This window comes from Macrosteles quadrilineatus, unplaced genomic scaffold, assembly GCF_028750875.1.
Source record: "Macrosteles quadrilineatus isolate MER2022 unplaced genomic scaffold, UCM_ALF_1.0 Scaffold_5__1_contigs__length_97177068, whole genome shotgun sequence".
In the NCBI taxonomy this organism is placed as follows: domain Eukaryota; kingdom Metazoa; phylum Arthropoda; class Insecta; order Hemiptera; family Cicadellidae; genus Macrosteles; species Macrosteles quadrilineatus.
The window spans coordinates 31,879,083-31,898,448 of record NW_026542598.1 but is presented as its reverse complement, the minus strand read 5'-3'; the positions used below and the strand labels follow the sequence as shown (position 1 = coordinate 31,898,448).

The 19,366-nt window shown below is 40.3% G+C and overlaps 1 protein-coding gene across 5 annotated transcripts in view; it reads left to right on the top strand.

The window, feature by feature from the left end:
• Positions 1-19,366, top strand: part of LOC128994561 (F-box only protein 22-like) — a 95,092-nt gene that overhangs the window by 66,143 nt on the left and 9,583 nt on the right. The window contains exons 1-5 of one of the 5 annotated variants that reach the window (XM_054419203.1): positions 1,089-1,168; positions 4,426-4,532; positions 6,298-6,467; positions 17,731-17,826; positions 18,471-18,568. In XM_054419203.1, coding sequence (XP_054275178.1) covers positions 1,112-1,168; positions 4,426-4,532; positions 6,298-6,467; positions 17,731-17,826; positions 18,471-18,568 — 528 coding nt within the window. In that variant the 5' untranslated portion in view covers positions 1,089-1,111. The other 4 variants (XM_054419204.1, XM_054419205.1, XM_054419202.1 and 1 more) reach the window with 4 other exon arrangements.

Genomic DNA, 19,366 nt, shown 5'->3' with positions numbered 1-19,366 from the left:
AGGGTTTGAAAACCCGTGATTGAGGTTAGAAATTTGTTTTGAAAGTTTACCTTGTAAAGTTGGTCACGTGACTAGTAGTTTTGGTCACGTGACTAGTAAAATACACTAGTATTTACTAGCGGTATAAAAACGTTTATGGAACACAAATTAGTAGGACGGGTAAATACGGGACTAGTATTTACTAGACTAGTAATTACTAGACTAGTATCTTTATGAAACAGGGCCCAGGACTTCGAACAGTTCCTGGGATAACAGGTATTTGTGTAATAGTTTCACCGTATATCTTTATTGGACCTGTTTCTGTTTAGATAGTTGTTTTTTTTCAACAGTTACAGTTGCGAACTGTGCATTGCATTGTGATTTTGAAAAGGTGTTTATTCTTTAATCTTTACTGTTTGTTTACTTTTGACTTGAGCTGCTTGAAAAGGTGTTTTATGATTATGAAAATTAACGTTTTGTGAGTGTGCTGAAGCTGATTTGTTATTAGGTATTGACAATTAGCCTAAATGTTTTGCGTGCATGAATTAATTATGAAGATTTAAATGTTTACTTAACCTATATTTTTCGGATTCCTCAAGAGAGAGTGATTGTTAGGTTAGGTTAGGTGTTTGTTTGTGTGTGAATTTGTTAGATTGCAGTTTTGGTAGTGGTAGGTCTAAGCATAGATAAAACATACTCCCTAAGTTAGCCTCTAAGGTAAACTTAACTTAGGCATACTCTTATTAATAGATAAGTTATTAATTTAACTTTTTCAAAGGCAATAACTTAGACCTAAACTCCACTGAAAGGCCCAACTAACTTAATCAAAATAAACCTAGACCTACCACTACCAAAACTCCAATCTAACAAAACAAATTCACACACAAACGCAACTCAACCTAACATTAACAATCACTCTTTCTTGAGGAATTTGAAAAAGATAGGTTAAGTGAACATTTAAAACTTCATAAATAATTCATGCACGCAAAATATTTAATTGTTAATACCTAATAACAAATAATCAGCCTCAGCTCACTCACAACATTTTAATTTTTATAATCACAAAACACCTTTTCAAGCAGCTCAAGTCAAAAATAAACAAACAGTAAAGAATAAACACCTTAAAATCACAATGCACAGTTCGCAACTGCAAACTGCAACTGTTGAAACGAAACAACTATCTAAACAGGTCCAATTAAAGTATACAGTGAACCTATTACACAAATAGCTGTTATCCTGTGCATGTGGAAGCTGAGGTGCTCGTGGGTACAGAACGTCGAGTGACTTGCTTGACTGTTTAGTTGTTTGTGTTTACTGTTTATTTTGTTTGTTGGTCGTGGTGGACTGGTTGTTGGTTTGGTTTTGGTTGGCTGTTTTGTTTTGTTGTTTTTATAAAGGAGTCTGGACAAAAGTTTGCCTTAACAATGCTTTTTTAGTTAGGCTACATTATGGTAAGTATTATATAGCCTAGAAACTACAAAAATATTAAGTTACCGTACTTTTTAACTTTAATAGGCCTAGTCTTCATAGCCTACATCGCATCTAGCCTATGTTACTAGGGTACCATAGACTAAAAATACAGGAGGGCTATGATGGAGATTATGAAAATTAAATACTCAGTGGCTAGAGATTGTGGGGCCTAAGGCGATGTTCAACTCTTAGTACCTAAAGCCTCTCTTAATAAAATATGGCTGTGTGGGGCCTCTGAAGAGCGTGGGGCCCCAGGCACCGCCTTGTTCACCTATAAGCTATGTAGGGCCGCCTCTGTAAATACTAAACAATTGAAGTTGCATAAATTAATGAGTCGGTTCATTAAAACCTAACCTACCTAGTCTAACCTCACTTCAAAACACATAATACAGTCACGAATCCGCCTAAAACCCGACCTACCTTCCTCACATGCCTAAATAAGAACTGATTATTTGGTTTCAAAACGAATTGATGTCATTCTGCATTAAGTCGAGTATAAACAGCTGTTTGCTCTCCTCCTCACTCAGTCCACAGTCCACATACGGACCCGTCCAGACCACGCCATATTACCATCAGTATAGCTCAATGAACCTTAGATTCGTAATTTTAACCTTCGTTTTACGGCCACTTATGAATCTCTCCGACAAAAACTTATTGCATTTTTGGATTCAGCGTGAAAAAATGTGTGTTCTATGTGGAAGTAGACATAGGCCTATCTAAAATTACACGATATCACATTTTAGATACCGGTAGGCCTACAGTATATATAAAATATTTGCCAACAATTCTGACTCGTTATTTGTAGAGGAGGACCGGGTTTTCTAAGCACTGTTAGGCCTAAGCCCCATAATCACATAACTTATAGGCCTAGGCCTATTTTGGGGGATTAGGTTGTAAAACTTATGCCTCTCCCGTCATCTAGAACACGAACAAACCCAATAGGCCTATGACACAAAACACGACATGACAAAAACTAGGCCTAGAACTTATTTCTGTAAGTTAGGCCTAAACGGTCAACGGTAGGCCTAATCAAATCAAATTCTTTATTAGGCTACCTTTTTACACATTCATATGCATGACATCGTCAAAAATACAATGTCCTGAGGTGGATACAATGTCGATAACTGTGCACTCACGAGAGATGAATTGATCTTAATCCCTGATATTTTTATGATGATGGCCAAAACCTGGGTCATCCACTACAAAGAATGAGTCAGAGCTGAGACGAAAAATCTGTAAAGTTATCTATAATAGCCTACCTAAATAGCCATATAATACCTAAACCTCTATTAATTGTATGAGTGGCGAAATAACGAAAAATGTCAATCTCAAATTGTGTTGCTGAAGTGGCAGCCGAGGAAATTTGTCGATTAAAAACGTAACATTTTTCCCCGTTGCATTTTACGTACCCTATAGGTAGTCGGTGAAATGACATAACTTTTATACCGATGGGAAGAAGAAATTCTGAAGTTTCATTTTATTATAAGAATGAACCATATAGTCTAATATAAGTATATCGCTTTTTAATCTTGAGTTACATTTGAATGAAAATAACGCGCAAACTCGACATGTTTCGTTGTGAAAGATGAGTAATTTCAAAAAATCAAGTGATAGCCTAGCTCAAGTGATAGTTCAAAGACAAGTGACCACTGCAACAAGGAGGAATTAAACTTTCATTTGGTATAGAGCATAATGTCATAATACATTCCAAAAGCTGATAAAAAATCTTTGTTAAATAGCCATTTTTTACGTGAGGCTAGTTTAGCAAATCAACAAAAAATGCCGATCTCTGAAACACATATAATATGTAATTTGTAAAGTACAAAACGTTGTTTTATATATTCACTTATAGACGAAGAAAAGTATAGGGTAATTAAATGTTGTCAGGCTGGTCACACAAATAGAAGCTTTAGATTTTTCAAAGCTTAAAGAACAGAAAACTTGTCATCATCTAACGGCAGTGTTGTCGTGAGTTTTTTTCTAAAAACCCACCTTTATGAAATTGGTTTTTATTACCATTCATGAATTCTACTGACTATTACCAACAAAATGAATAGGCCTATACGGTTCAATAGTTTATCTCTACTTACTAATTTTATACAATTTTGAAAAAACCCCTTACAAATTCACAAAAATAAGCGTGCCACTCCACAAAGCACATTGCCAAGTTTTATCAAAATATATATCCATAAACAAGCAAACTTCAACATTTTACAATATTCTCCATCAGAATAACATGGAAAATTTAAATTTATAATTTTTAGAATTTTCTCCATTACCAATAACCGTACAAAACACTTTGATATACCGTACTAAATTATTTGTTTTTTAAGCTCTTTTAAAAAGGTCTAGAGAGAAATTTCTGAAAATTTATGTTTTGATGGTCAAAAATAAGAATAAACAATTTTTACCCCATAAACCCCCTCATAAAACACCAATCCCATGGTCTGATCATGCTGGTTCGCGAACTCATTCAAGTTTATCCCGACTTACACCTTGAAACCAAATTATTCAAGTTACCCTATCGTGTTCACGAGCCAATTAAAAATGTTGGATTTGAAAGTGGAAAGAAAAAGGCTGGCTGCCTTTAGAGGCTCAGGCAGCTTCTTATAAAATTTCACTCAATTTGTGATTGCCAGTCTGTGATGGGGTATGTCCAGCTGTTCTTTTTCTTCGTGTGAATGGTAGTCCTGCCTGGTGGAAAACTCATTTAAATTAGCTTTTGTGTATGTATGAACGGTGTGGATGTATAAATTTACGATTGTGCAGATGTTTAGTCTGATAAAAAGTGGTTTGCAGAGATTTAATTGTAAGAGTGAATAAGTTAAATAAGTTATTGATTGTTTTCCTGCCAGCTTCCCTATTTTAGATAAGCTATCGTACTTTACCCAGGGTTGCAAGTAGGGTCTTTATTAAAAAGATTGAAACTGTTTTAAAAAGTTAAAACTGTTTCTGACGTTCATACTTCGTTTACAGGATCCCAGTTTTGGAGAATTTATCACAAAGGAATATGGGCTTTTGAAACAGATCCTATCGTACCTGACCAAGCCCGATGACCTTTACCGTGCAAGATTAGTTTGTAGGTAAGCATACCTTAAACATTTCAGACTCTTAGTAAAAAAAAAAAGAAAATTTGTATAGTTTATGATTTTGCATGGATATAGACTTTTTAAATTTTGTATATTAAATAGGCCTAGATCCAAGATAACTAGGTTTAACAGAATGGACGGATAACAGAAATTCAGTATAGGCTGTATGGAATCAGGAAATTTGGAATAACTGACAACAGACTACAGCTGAGGATACTTTCATTAACGGCCTTACATAGGTTTACTTTTATGGTTGTTGTGCACTAAGCAGAATATAGCCGTTTATAGTAATAAAAATAATTAGTTTGAATTTTTCCATGCAATTTTACTGTCTTTTTGTCCAGTCCGAACAATTTGTAAATTCAAAAAGGGGTGTGTGGAGATTGAAAATTTCAAACGGTTCACTAGGATTCTACTGATAAAAATTTATGAATAAAAATACTTTTTAAAAATGCCACGTTTTTAAACGCACTAAAAAGTATAAAATAATTTATAAAATGTCGAGAGAATAAATACTTGTAAGATTTAAAACGAAAAACATGGGGCGCATGCTGATTTACAATTAACTTCACCTATTAGACTATTATGATCTATTCTATTGCATGCGCCCCACGTTTTTCGTTTTAAATCTTACAAGTATTTATTCTCTCGACATTTTATAAATTATTTTATACTTTTTAGTGCGTTTAAAAACGTGGCATTTTTAAAAAGTATTTTTATTCATAAATTATTTTCTAGTTTTTAGTTTTTAATGTGTAAATATGTTAAAACTATTTTATATAGCCTCTTAATACATAACCAAAACCCAAAACCTTATTATCTGTAATCAGGTGTTTTATCTTTACTTTGAAATGATTGTTTTCTATTTTTAGAATATCTTGGGAGCAGAACCTGTACCTCTTAACCTCTGCTCTTCTAACTGTCAAATTTAAGTATTTACAGCTGACTTAAATATTATATGTTTACATTCTTTTAAAATGTAAACATGGAAAATTTGGAAGCCAAAGGGGTGTAGCCCAAGGGAAATATGAAAATTAAAATATATAATATTGCATTGTCATCCATTTGTGAGCTATGTTTCAAGTTTTAAGTCTCTAGCTCATCGGGAACTTCGTTTAAAATTGATATCAAAATTTGTAGGAAAGCGAGATAATAAAAACAAGCCCATGGGGCGTAGTCCGAGGAAAATATGAAAATTAAATGATATAATATTGCATTTTCATCCATTTATGAGCTATGTTTCAAATTTCAAGTCTCTAGCTCATCGGGAAGTATCAAAATTTGCAAGAAAGTGATTTAGTAAAAACAAGCCCATGGGGCGTAGCCCAAGGGAAATAGGAAAATTAAATGATATCACATTGCATTGTCTTCCATTTGTGAGCTATGTTTCAAGTTTCAAGTCTCTAGCTCGTCGGGAAGTTAGTATAAAATTGATTTCAAAATTTGTACCGGACAAGAAAGCGAGCTAATAAAAACGTTTTAAAATAAATAAAAGTAATTGCTACAATTTTACTTAAAAAGTGCTTCGGGACAAGCAAGCAAATTCAAGTTTATTTTACCAGTCCATTGGTCTTTTGTACTTACTTGTCCCTAACAATAGCGGTTTGTACTCAAAAGTAGGCTATACTACCAGCTTCAGAAACAGCATACTGTAAATGGTACCTCATTAGAGTTTGAACCTATAATTTAGAAGTTTCCAATGAACTTAAAACTGCTTGCACTTAAATAGTAAACACGACATTGGTTCTACTGTTTTCAGGGAGTGGAGGAAGGCCGTTGACAATCTTGTAGAGAAGAAACCAATTGTAATTTCTTACAAACATGGTCAAAAAGATCCGATGCCTTTACCAAACACACCGATTCTACCTCACCTAGTGATATTTCAGAATGTAGTGAAAAAAGAGTATTTGAAACCTAAATGCACAGTCTGTAAGTAGTCTGATGGATTGATTGATTGATCTAGTATGTTAAAATGTGTATTACATAACTTTTGATTGCTGCTTTTAAAATAAATTACTCATGTATATTACTGGATTGTAGATTTTTGATGATTTTTGTTTTGTATGTATTTTAGATTGTATATAAATTAAAAAACTTTTTAATAGATTTTGGGGATTTCCATTGAGTTAATTACCATTAGTTCAGTTACTTTTTATGTTGTTTATCCATAAAAAGATGCACATGTAAAAAAATATTAGGCCAATTTTAGTGAATTTCTTATCTAAGGAATAAGCTATTTGGTCGTGGTTGTTTGTGTATATCAAATGAAATACGACCAAATAAGTAAAAGAAAAGTAGTTTAATAAGAGAGTTAAATTTTGTGTACATTCCTGTAGAAAAACAAAAATCAGACTAAATCAAATCATAATTGGTTGCTATGACAACGTCATCAGCTGACGCTACCAGCCCCCCACGGAGAAAAGGAATCTATACATCATTCTGAAAAGTAACCCGTGGTCGGATTTGTCTTCCAGAACGAGTTGTATAAGACTTCGTAGATGGAGTTTGATAAAACGGTGGTAGTTTTGAGGTTTCCTCTGCTTGTCCAGTCGGCACCAAACGTTCCGTGGGCTCAGGAATAGGATTTTCATCTGCAATAATATAGGCTGGCTTGACCCTGTCCAAAGATACCTTGGTTTCTTGACCTCTTACAATGATGGTAATTGTCTTTTCGTCACGGCATATGACCTTGTAAGGACCAGAATATGGAGCCTGTAATGATTTTCTTAAGCTGTCTTGTCGGAGGAATACAAAGTCACAAGTGCTTAGGTTCTTGAACACAAACGACCCTGGTTTAATGTGGCGTGATGCGGGTGTAGGTCTTAGTCGATTCATATGCTTACGCAGCCCTGATACCAATCCTTGTGGCTCGTTGCTCTCGTGGGAAGGTACTACGAAAAACTCCCGGAAGACGCAGTGGTTCTCCGTACACCAGTTCAGCTGATGAAGCAGTGATGTCCTCCTTGAAAGCAGATCTTATTCCGAGAAGGACAAAGGGCAGTACTTCGGTCCAGTCTGATTTGCTGTGAGCCATTATAGCAGCTTTCAACTGGCGGTGGAGTCTTTCAATCATACCGTTGGCTTGTGGATGCCAGCTGGTAGTGAACTGGAGCTTTATGCCCAACTGTCGCGCTAGGTCCTTAAACAAATCCGATGTGAACTGGGATCCACGATCACATGTCAACTTTTGTGGGCATCCAAATCGAGCTATCCAAGTAGAGACAAAGGCTCGAGTAACAGATTCGGCAGTTATTTGATCAATAGGACAAATTTCAGGCCAACGAGTAAATCTATCTATGATAGTTAGACAGTACCTAGAAGATTTTGATAAGGGAAGTGGGCCAATTAGGTCAATGTGTACATGAGAAAAACGTTCTGTAGGTGTATGAAAATCACCAAAAGGGGTAGAAACATGTCTAGTTATCTTAGATCTTTGGCATGAGAGGCAAGATTGAGTCCATTTGTGGCAATCCTTACGAATGGAAGGCCAGACAAAACGATCGCAGATAAGTTTTGTTGTGGCACGTATTCCAGGATGACTCAGCTTGTGGAACTGGTCGAAAACTCTACGTCGCAGTTCTGATGGCACAAAGGGTCTAGGAGTTCCTGTTGAGGTGTCACAGATAAGGCTCAAATGGGTTCCAGGAATCGGAACTTTCTCAAATCTAAGAGATGTAGTACTTTCTGAAATGAGATTTTGAAGTTCTTCGTCTGACTCTTGCGACTTGGCTAAGGATTCATGGTCTAAAACAGTTGAAATGGCTTCAACACGTGACAAAGCATCAGCAACTATATTTTGTGAGCCACTGATGTGCTTTATGTCTGTTGAAAACTCATAGATAAATGACAGTTGGCGTAACTGAGCTGGAGGCAACTTGTCACGGCGCTGTTGAAAGGCATAAATAAGTGGTTTATGATCTGTGAATATAGTGAAAGAAGTTGTTTCCAAGAGATGACGGAAATGCTGCACAGCTTCATAAATAGCGAGGAGTTCTCTGTAGTATGCAGGCCAGATGCACTGGTTGGATGATAGTTTCTTGGAGAAAAAACCTAGAGGTTGCCAAGAGTCATCGACAAACTGTTGGAGGCAAGCACCTACGCTTACTCCAGAGGCGTCTGTAAAGAGACCAAGAGAAGCATCAGGTTTAGGATGAAACAATAGTGTTGCTGATGATAAGCTAGCCTTGCATGCTTGGAAAGCTTCTTCTGTCTCTGGAGTCCAGGGCACAGGGAGGGAACCTTTTGAATCAGCGTCACTAAGTAGGAAGTGCAGAGGTGCTTGAAATTCGGCAGCCTTAGGCAGAAACCTACGATAAAAGTTCATAATTCCCAAGAATCTGCGAAGACCACGCATTGTCTGAGGTAACTGGTAGTCTTGTAGAGTAGTGACTCTCTCCTGAGGTGGACGTGTCCCAGCAGATGAGACTAAATAACCTAGAAATTTAACTTCTGGTGCACCAATTACACATTTAGAGGGATTTACAACTACTCCATAGTCAGAAAGTCGTTCAAACAACATTCTTAGGTGTTCTTTATGTATTTCTTCAGACTGGGAAAATACTAAAATGTCGTCAATATATGCATAACAAAAGTCAAGGCCGTGAATAACTTCATCTATGAATCTTTGAAATGTTTGACCCGCGTTGCGCAAGCCAAAAGTCATGAATGGAAATTCAAACAACCCAAATGGAGTGGTGATTGCTGTTTTTTGGATGTCATCTTCGTGGACGGGAATTTGGTGGTAAGCCTTGGTCAAATCAATGGCAGAGAAATGTGTACAGCCTGCTAAATTGAACAAAAAATCCTGAATATGTGGTACAGGGTATCTGTCAGGAACAGTACGAGCATTTAAAGCGCGGTAATCACCGCAAGGACGCCATCCATTTTCCCCTTTAGGCACCATGTGCAAAGGAGAGGACCAGGGGCTTTCAGAGGGTCGAGCAATACCAAGCTTAACCATCTCCTCAAATTCTTTCCGGGCAGCTTTCAGTTTTTGAGGATGCAAGCGACGTGGTCGACAGTGAACAGGAGGACCAGGTGTAACATTTATATGATGAACTGTTTTATGTTTCACAGCACGAGGTAAGCCTGGAGGACGAATAATATCAGGGAATTCAGATAAAACTTCTGCCAATGGCGAGGAGAAAGATATAACTTTAATACTAGTTTGATTGTTGTTAGAAACTATTCCCTCGGCATTCAATCCCGTTTTCTTGTCAACCAAACATTTCATCTTGCAATCGGGTAATAAGTGATAGTGTGAAAGGAAGTCTGAACCTAATATAGGTATTGAAACATCCGCTACCACTAGACTCCAAGGGAAATTACGTCTAAGGCCTAAATTAAGGGTGAGAGGCATGGTACCATAAGTCTTTATTTCACTGTTATTGGCAGCACTTAGTGAATAGCTAGTAGGAAAACGCTTATATTTGATAAGGCGTTTAGGAAAACACGACACATCAGACCCAGTGTCGATAAGGAACCTAGTTCGTGAATTTCTGTCCATCACAAAGAGACGGCCGCCAGCATTTGAACAATCCGTTGCGGCCTCTACGGATTGTTGCTGAGGTTTCCCTGAAAAGAGCATGGAGAAAAACATTTGGTAGCATTGTTTTTGAATTTTCTATGGTACCAGCACCAATTCCTAGAGGTATTGGGCTTGTTTCCTGATCTACCACGAGACTGGGAACGACCCCTAGGTCTCACCTGTGTATCTCTTACTCTGGTTTCTGATAATGCTTGAACTTGTTTAGAGAGGGATTCTATTGCATTTAATAAAGAAGCGTTACCTGAAGGGACTTCACAAATACCAGGTGTTAAAGGAATGTCAGCCACCTCCATGATCTTATCAGCCAGTTCTGCCAGTTTGTCCAAGGAGAGCTCAAGTTGCGTAGTCAATATGGCTTGTGAATGAGGAGGGAGTCGTCTGAGCCACAGTTGACGAAGCATGTTGTCTTGAAGGGGAGTCGAGCCCGCAAGAGACCTATGATGCCTCAAAAACTGGGAAGGCTTGCGGTCTCCAAGGTCCTCTTCACTCAGCAGCCGCCGCACACGTTGCTCTTCGGATGCAGAGAGGCGTTCAATCAGTTTCTTTTTTAGATGTCCGTATTTGTCGCCTTGAGGAGGGTTTGTTATGATGTCTTCGACTTCAGCAGCAATTCCTGTGTCCAATTGCGAGACCACGTAGTGAAACTTGGTGTCGTCGTTGGTAATTCCAGATATAAGAAATTGCGAGTCAACTTGACAGAACCACAGACTTGGTCTTTCAGGCCAAAAGGGCGGAAGTTTGACGGCTACTCTGTTGACCGACATGTTTTGAGAAGTGCTGGGTTGTCCAATCCGTTGACGCAGTTCTTCATTCGCAGTTCTACGTTCGGCGAGTTGAGTCTGCAGGTCTTCTAATGACATCGTTCGAAGGAGGAAACACCAAAGATTTAAACTCTTCAAAGAAAATAAGTCTTTAGATAACGGTTGTAGTCGGGGTCACCATTTTGGTCGTGGTTGTTTGTGTATATCAAATGAAATACGACCAAATAAGTAAAAGAAAAGTAGTTTAATAAGAGAGTTAAATTTTGTGTACATTCCTGTAGAAAAACAAAAATCAGACTAAATCAAATCATAATTGGTTGCTATGACAACGTCATCAGCTGACGCTACAGCTACTACCACCGTAGTTTGATTTACCCAGCTACTACTACCCAGGACCGATTTACTTTTACATTTTGATATCCCGGAGGCCAAAAACACTGTCCACTCAAATTCATATCTATATATTTTTATAGCCTACCCTACAGCCAGGCCCGCCGAGAGGGGGGGGCCAGCGGGGGCATTGCCCAGGGGCCCGGGCCTACAAGGGGCCCGGGCCCGGGCCGGGCCTGGTCTAAAATGTAGTTGGGATGTAGGATGGGGGAGTGGAGTGGGCCCGCGGCAACGATTGCCCAGGGGCCCGAGATTTCTCTCTGCGGGCCTGCCTACAGCCTATAGTTCGCAAACCAGCTAGATTGGACTAAGGGAGCAGGGTTTTATTGAGGTTAATTGAGCGTTTTATGCCCGGGGTAAAAATGTGTTTTTCCCACATTTAGCAACTTTTTGTTTAGGCTATTTCATACTTACTTACTTACTGCTGGGGCGCTACAAATCGCAGTCGATTCTTCGCCTCGTAGATCAGCCTCTTCCACGCTTCTCTGTCCGCTGCCATCTCCACTGTCCCTCCACACTGACTCACATCTCTCTTAACTTGGTCATACCATCTCATTTTTGGTCTACCCAATGGACGCTTTCCAGTTGGTACAGCAGAACATACTTCCTTCAGTGGAGGTGAGAGGTAAGCGTAAGCTCCTCAGGGAGGGGGAGCTGTCTATGACAGCTCCTCCTCCAAGACCGCTGTGAGTCGACTTTGTTCAGCAAAGTCGTACTGTGCTATGCACAGCCTGCAAGGGGTGCCTCTGCACTCGCTGAAGGCAGCGGATCTAGCGCTGGCTGTGTCGTGACTAGACAGCCCTAGGGTAGGGAGCGGCTGCTCTAGTACTGGCCTTGGGCGGAGGTGACAATCACCAATCCGGCCAAGGCCCAGATAGCTAATGTTACCGCCAACTGTTACAGGTATGTGTGCAGCTGTGACAGGACTGAGCTGGAGACGATGAGGGGTCCAACCCCGAAAGGGTCCAGTCTTGGATATTAGCAGGCGTAGTGAGTGGGTCACGGTTCGGCTGCTAAACTGCTAACTTTTTTGCTTTTCTTGTTTTAGTAATGGCTGAAAGTAAACGAACGGAATCATTACCCCAGGTGGGTACCTGCTCAAGCGGGGAATCCCACTCCTCCTTTTTGGAGGACAAGCCCATGGATTCTGGGGAGGGCAACGATCAGCTTTCCTTTAACAATGATAATGTTACTGTGCAGAACACCGCTATGGAGACGGAACCTGGGGAGATCCTGGACTCGCCAGAGGTCTTCTCGAGAAGTTCCTTAACAGCAAGAACTCCACCCAATTCATCTACTGATGTGCTTGAGCTTTGCCACAGGTTAGATGCAGACCTGAACAAGCCACTAAACACCAGCAGTGCTGGCGACTCTCCATCTCTGGCGGATGTTTCGTCCGACTCTGAGATCACTTTTACAGTTATGACCAAAACTGAGTACAATATGTCTGTTAGAGAAAAGAAAAAGGCTGAGGGCACGTGGATCCCTAACAGACAGTGGAGAAAGAGGAAGCGAGAGTCCTTGAGTTCTCCTGGGGAAGGTTCAGGCGTATCACCGATGCGTAGAACCGGATCCGATAGTAACCCTGGGTCGTCTCAAAATCCTCCTTCTAAGAGAAATAAAAACTCTAATCAATCAGCAGATGGACTCGTTGCAGGAAAGGCCAGCTACAGAGATCAGCTTGTGGGTCACAAGTTGGCAGTAGCTCCAGCGGCCTATCCCGATGCGAGATTCTCTGTTGAGGAATGTGATTTGTTGCAGGACAAACTGATGGAGTTGGTGTTTGGTGATGACGGCGCCAACATTCCTCATCAGTTTGAAAAAATTTACCATGAGAAGGGTGCTCTTGTCGTAACTTGTGGTAATTCTGAAACAACTGACTGGCTAAAGAGGGTGGCACCGAAGCTGGCGCTGGGAAGTGAGGGGAGTATGGAGGTCATTGTAGCAGACTATAAGGATCTGTTGCGCACGACCAAAGTGCTCCTACGCACTGACAGGCGCTTGGCCAAGGTCGAAGCCTCTAAAGTGTTTGTTCAGATTGAGCGACAAAATCCTGGTGTCACGACAAAGGACTGGCGCGTCATTGGTGGGAAGAGGAAGGATGATCATCAGATTCTTGTTCTTGCTATTGATGAAATGAATGCGCAGGTTCTGAAAGATCGTGGCTGGATTATCTATCTGGGTCTGGGGAAAATACAGCTCAGAGTTATCTCTGGTGCTCCCTCTGATGACTCAGGTCCTTCAAGCGAACCTACAACACAGTAAGGCTGCCACGGCTGTGTTCTGTCTGAGCACGGTTAAGCAGTCCTTAGATTATGCCTTGATTCAAGAACCCTGGATCAATAATTTTAGAATTGCGGGGATGGGAACTATAAAGGGTAGCATCTTCTCTGCATCTGTACCACACCCTAGAACTTGCATTTGGGTTAAAGAGGGGCTAAAATGTAATCCAGTTCTAGAGCTTTGTTCGAGGGACGTAACAGTAATTAAGACTGTATGTACTAAATCCAACATAAATCTGCTGCTGGCCTCTGTTTACATGCCACAGGGCGACGATGGACTGCTCCCATCGGCCGAGGTCAGAAGATTGGTCGACCTCGCACACGAGTCTGGATCTGAACTCGTGATAGGCTGCGACTCCAATGCCCATAATACGGCCTGGGGATGCAGGGACACTAACAACCGAGGTAGGTCACTTCTAGAATACATAGCTTCTTGCGGCCTACTTGTTGCAAATGTAGGCTCAGAACCAACTTTTTTAAGCAGGATAGGCCAATCAGTAATTGATCTTACCCTGTGTTCGGCGGGTATGGCTGACAGGATTATTGACTGGTCAGTGTCCCTTGAGCCATCCCTGTCTGATCATAGGCACATTGTCTTCGGGTTGGGGAATTTCTGCGGCGAGGTTCGCTTATTCAGGAGCCCAGTTAAAACCGACTGGGCATCCTTCAGAGCTGATCTTCGGGGCAGAATTGCCTCGAACCTGAACACATCTCCTATTAACACAGTTGATGCGCTTGACGAGGCGGCAGATCGTCTAACTAGGTGCATAGTTACATCCTTTGAGGATAATTGTCCTTTGAGCAAGGGAAAGAGCAACAGGGCTAGTTGGTGGGGTCCTGAACTTGCCTCTCTTAGGAAGAGAGTAAGGGCCCAATTTAGGCGAGCAAAGATAACCAATAATTGGGATACATATCATACAACTCTCACAGAATATAACCATGCAGTACGTAAGGCCAAAAGGCTCTCATGGAAAAATTTTTGTGGAAATTTAGAGAGTATCAAGGATACTTCTAGAATACATAAGGTACTTGTTAGAGACAGGCATGTTACTTTGGGTGCCGTTGAGGGACCGGATGGTGTAATGGCTTTTGAACCTACCGAAATACTAAAGGTTATGGTAAAAACTCATTTCCCTGGTTGTATTGTTTCTGAAGTGCAGCAGGAGGAGGTGAGTCCAGAGCGGCCTAACCTGGGCCGTCGTGCCACTCATTCTATGTGGAGCACTGCTTGCCGCATAGTCACCTTCAGCAAGGTAAGATGGGCTGTTGGCTTATTACGACCCTTCAAATCGCCGGGTCCTGATGAGGTAAGACCTGTTTGTTTGCAGGAGGGTCTTGATACAATTATACACCCACTCTGTAAACTTTTCAGAGCCAGCTTAGCGTTAGGACATATTCCCTTAGGGTGGTGTAATTCGCGTATCGCATTTATTCCTAAACCAGGAAGGGATAGTTACACTGACCCTAAGTCATTCAGACCCATTTCTCTATCTTCTTTCTTTCTTAAGATCCTAGAGAAGTTGGTCTCAAGATATATGATGGATACAGCTCTTAGGACACATCCTTTACATATTAATCAGCATGCGTATGTCTCAGGAAGATCATGCGAGACTGCGTTGCACCAACTTGTAAGCAAGATTGAGAAAGCTCTAGAGAGCAGTGAAGTGGCCCTGGGTGCCTTTCTCGATATTCAAGGTGCTTTTGACAATACTGGTACTCCAGCGATTCTTAATGCGGTGAGAGCAAGAGGTTTTCACGGTATAATATGTAGATGGATTGAATCCTTGCTTCTCAGTAGGAAGGTTAGGCTCTCACTCCACAATGATACGATCGAGGCAAGAACTACTCGAGGATGTCCTCAGGGGGGGGTTCTTTCTCCTCTACTTTGGAATTTGGTAGCAGACGACCTTATAAGGACCCTCAACGAAAGTGGGGTTTTCGCCTTAGGTTATGCTGATGATGTTGCAATCCTTGTGGTTGGAAAGTTCCACGGAACCATAACTGACCTTATGAATAGAGCTTTAAGGGTAGTGGACCGTTGGTGCCAGGATGTTGGGCTCTCTATAAATCCCAGGAAAGTTGTAATGGTACCCTTCACAAGAAGGAGGAAACTGGACGGGATCGGCCCACTAAGACTGCAGGGTACTGTAATAGAGCTGCAGAATCAGGTGAAGTATCTTGGTGTAATTTTGGACAGATCACTTCACTGGGGACCACACCTTCAAAAAGTCATTGAGCGTGGCAAATGGTCCCTTATGGCATGCAGGCGGATGGTAAGTGGCACATGGGGGTTACAGCCTAAACTTATGCACTGGCTGTATGTATCTGTTGTTCGACCCGCCCTTACATATGGTTCGCTTGTGTGGTGGCCAAAGATGGAATCAACTATAGCTGTCAAAGCTTTAGCAGGAGTTCAGAGGCTTGCTCTTATTATGATAACTGGGGCAGTAAGTAGCTGTCCTGGAGCGGCACTTGACTGTCTGCTTGACATGCTACCTATTGACATTTATATTAAGGTGGTAGCAAGTAAAACAGCCCAACGCCTTAGATGCGAAAACTTATGGATAGCCTCAGGGAACAATAAAGGGCACTCTAAAATTGTTCAGGTGGTACATAATGATGAATTGGACTTACCTTCAGATCACATGTCCAAAAAATACTCCTTTGGAAAGCCTTTCAAAGTACTAATACCAGATAGGAAGGATTGGTCTGGCGGAAAAGGACCCATACCCACAGGTGACTTAGAATGCTATACTGATGGTTCTAAGATCAAAAATGGGGGCACTGGAGCAGGTGTGCATTGGATGAATGGAGGCACTGGTATTTGTCTTCCAATGGGGGTGTACCCAACTGTCTTTCAAGCGGAGGTCACTGCCATTCTAGTTTGTGCTCAAGAACATCTTAACAAAGATATCAGAGACAAAACAATCAATATCTTTACTGATAGTCAAGCGACCTTAAAAGCATTAAACTCTTACGAATTCAACTCCAGGCTCGTGTGGGATTGTCTTGCTTCTGTGTCTGAGTTGGGTAGGAGAAATGACCTTACGCTTTGCTGGGTACCAGGACACTCAGGCATTGAAGGAAATGAAGCTGCAGACAGATTGGCAAATACTGCCTCTGCGACATCATTGTTAGGCCCGCAACCCTTCTGTGGCATCTCACGAAACAGTGTATGTTCTGCGATTGCGTCATGGGCCAAGGAAAAGCATCGCAAACGCTGGGTCGATGTTCCCCTTCTTAGGGTCAGCAAGCTTACTCTGTTTAGGCCTTCCAAAAAGGTTGCCTGTGACCTCTTGAGACTAGACAGACGAAGAATTAAATTAATTGTTGAACTGATAACTGGTCATGGAAGATTCAGGAAACATCTACAACGGATGGGCTTATATGATGGTGAACCGATCTGTAGGTACTGTGATAGGTCAGAAGAGACAGCTGATCACTTACTCTTTGATTGTATTGAGCTCTCTGACGCTAGATCGATAACTCTTGGAAATATGGCTAGAGGTAGATTTCTTCCTGAGGATGAACTAATTGGGAAGCTACAGGCATTCATTGGGCGCCTCAACTTGTAGGTCAACAAGAAAGCAATTAAGTATCTGGGGTGCGCAATAATTCGATTTCGGATGAAGTGCTTTAAGGTCTCGACCTGCCCCTGTCAGATAAGATAAGATAACTTCCTTCAGTCTTGTTCCTTCTTCCCTTCGCAATACATGACCTAGCCAACCTAATCTTTTTGCCTTTATCAAAGCTATTATATCAGGGTCCTGGTATAACGCTCGTAGCTCTCTGTTTTTTCTAATCCGCCATTCTCCTTCTTCGTTTACTGGGCCGAATATTTTTCTTAGGACCTTGTTTTCAAAAACAATCAAGCTAATCTATCAAAATGTAAAAAAAAAAAAAAAACACATTATTTACCTTCCCGATAGAAGCAAACCTAGGAACTTCCTAAACTTAAAATAGTTTTAGTAGAAAATAAATCTGCCCATTAATATTAAGGGAATATTTTAGTAAAATCCAACCAGGTAAATAGAAATTCGCTTAGTCTGCAGTTTTGCTGCAGCGGGGGTATTATGTAGTGGTTGTTTCACAATGTTTGGTCTTTCTAGTTCATTTGTATAGGTCAACGATATTGCCCTTTTATGTAGTCAAATATGAAATCTGAAAAACTGAAGAGTTTTACAAGCAATCTTAATCGTTGTTATTTTCAGGTAAACAAAGATTAATGATATGTGATTGTAGACTAATGGGACCACGAACTGGAATGTTAAAGTTGGGTCCTTCATTTTCAAAGACGCCGTATAAGCGTAAGTATTCCATCCTCATAACCTCACAAAAATCAATGAATAAAATGTCAGTCAACACCAGAGAATGTTACACCCCTAGGGACAATACCCTGATCTTTATTATTGCTTTGCTACATAAGCCATGCCAGATTGCCTAATTAAATTAAAACTCTGTAAAAAAAACAGAGACTGACAAGTGATCCAAAGACTGATAGCGAATTAGTGCTCGTAGATGAGAATCGACTTAAGTGCCAGAGGTCTTAAGTTACCATATGATCGCCATTTCAAAGTAAAGTGTAGGCTTACAACTACTTCACTGTGAAATGCTGTGACAATCCAGATTCATTATTTATATTAACTGTTGGAAAAATATAATGTGTAACAACGAGTGCAAACTGCCTTTGCTGCACTCGAATAAACATTTCCCATCAACTATGTCAGCAACAAAAAATGTATGGCCTCGTCCTATAAAACTTATTACATATTGCTACACTTAACAACAAAGCTAACAATTCTTCTGACTTTCTTTTCCCACTAACTTACAACGTGTACATTTTTTTGCATAAATTTTACTTTGGTTTATGTTGAAATAATTATTTTTGAATAATTTGTTTTTACTTAAGTAACAAAAATTGTGTTCGTTTCAAACCAGATTTTTGTTTCAGCTGAACTTTACTCATTTACGCAGTTGCCTTCGGTTCTTTTGTTGAAATGCCCAGAAAATGTAGAAATAAAAACATACAGTCTTATATCCTCTTTGAAGGTAAGTTAGAATTTCTACTTTCTATATAAAATAAATATATAGGATGGAGAGGACACAGCTAACTCACCTGATGAAAGGTTGCTACTTTACGAGGCCGATGTCGTAAACCATCTTACATCATTCAAAAGTGGCGATTATGTTGTTGAAAAGCTGAATACCAAGTATCCAACCTATAACTCCTTCAAAGTTGGTGTTCCAGAACCGCTATGGGATAGCATTTTTTGTGAGGACTTTTGGCCGGAAAACACTTTCATCAGTGAATTCAAACTACCAAGGCGCAATTTAAACTCTCAACGCACGGCCGAGACTGGGGCAAACATAGCCTAAACCCAGTAAATGATAACCTTAATGTCTTGTTTCTTAATGTGCAGGGGTTACATTCCAAGGAAAACATCTTAGGCCTACATGCTGTGAGTAATCAGTATGACTTTCTCTGCCTTAGCGAGCATTGGTTGAACCCAAACGAGGCAGGTTATGTTATCGTTGAGGGTTATGAGCTTTCATCGATATTTTGTCGTAAAACCCATATAAGAGGTGGCGTCGCAATATTCGCCAATAATAGCAAGCCTACTAGGCCTACCTTCCAAGTGTTGGACATTGAATGTTTTTGTCATGAAATAAGCTTTGAATGTGTGGGAATAGTTTTAGATAATCCTAAAATCATAATTGTTTGTATATATCACTCTCCTGCAGGGGATGAACTTATATTTCTGAATAATCTGGAGCTACTACTGATCCACCTGAGTAAATTGAAGATGAATATTGTTATTGGTGGCGATGTAAACTCAAGATTTGATG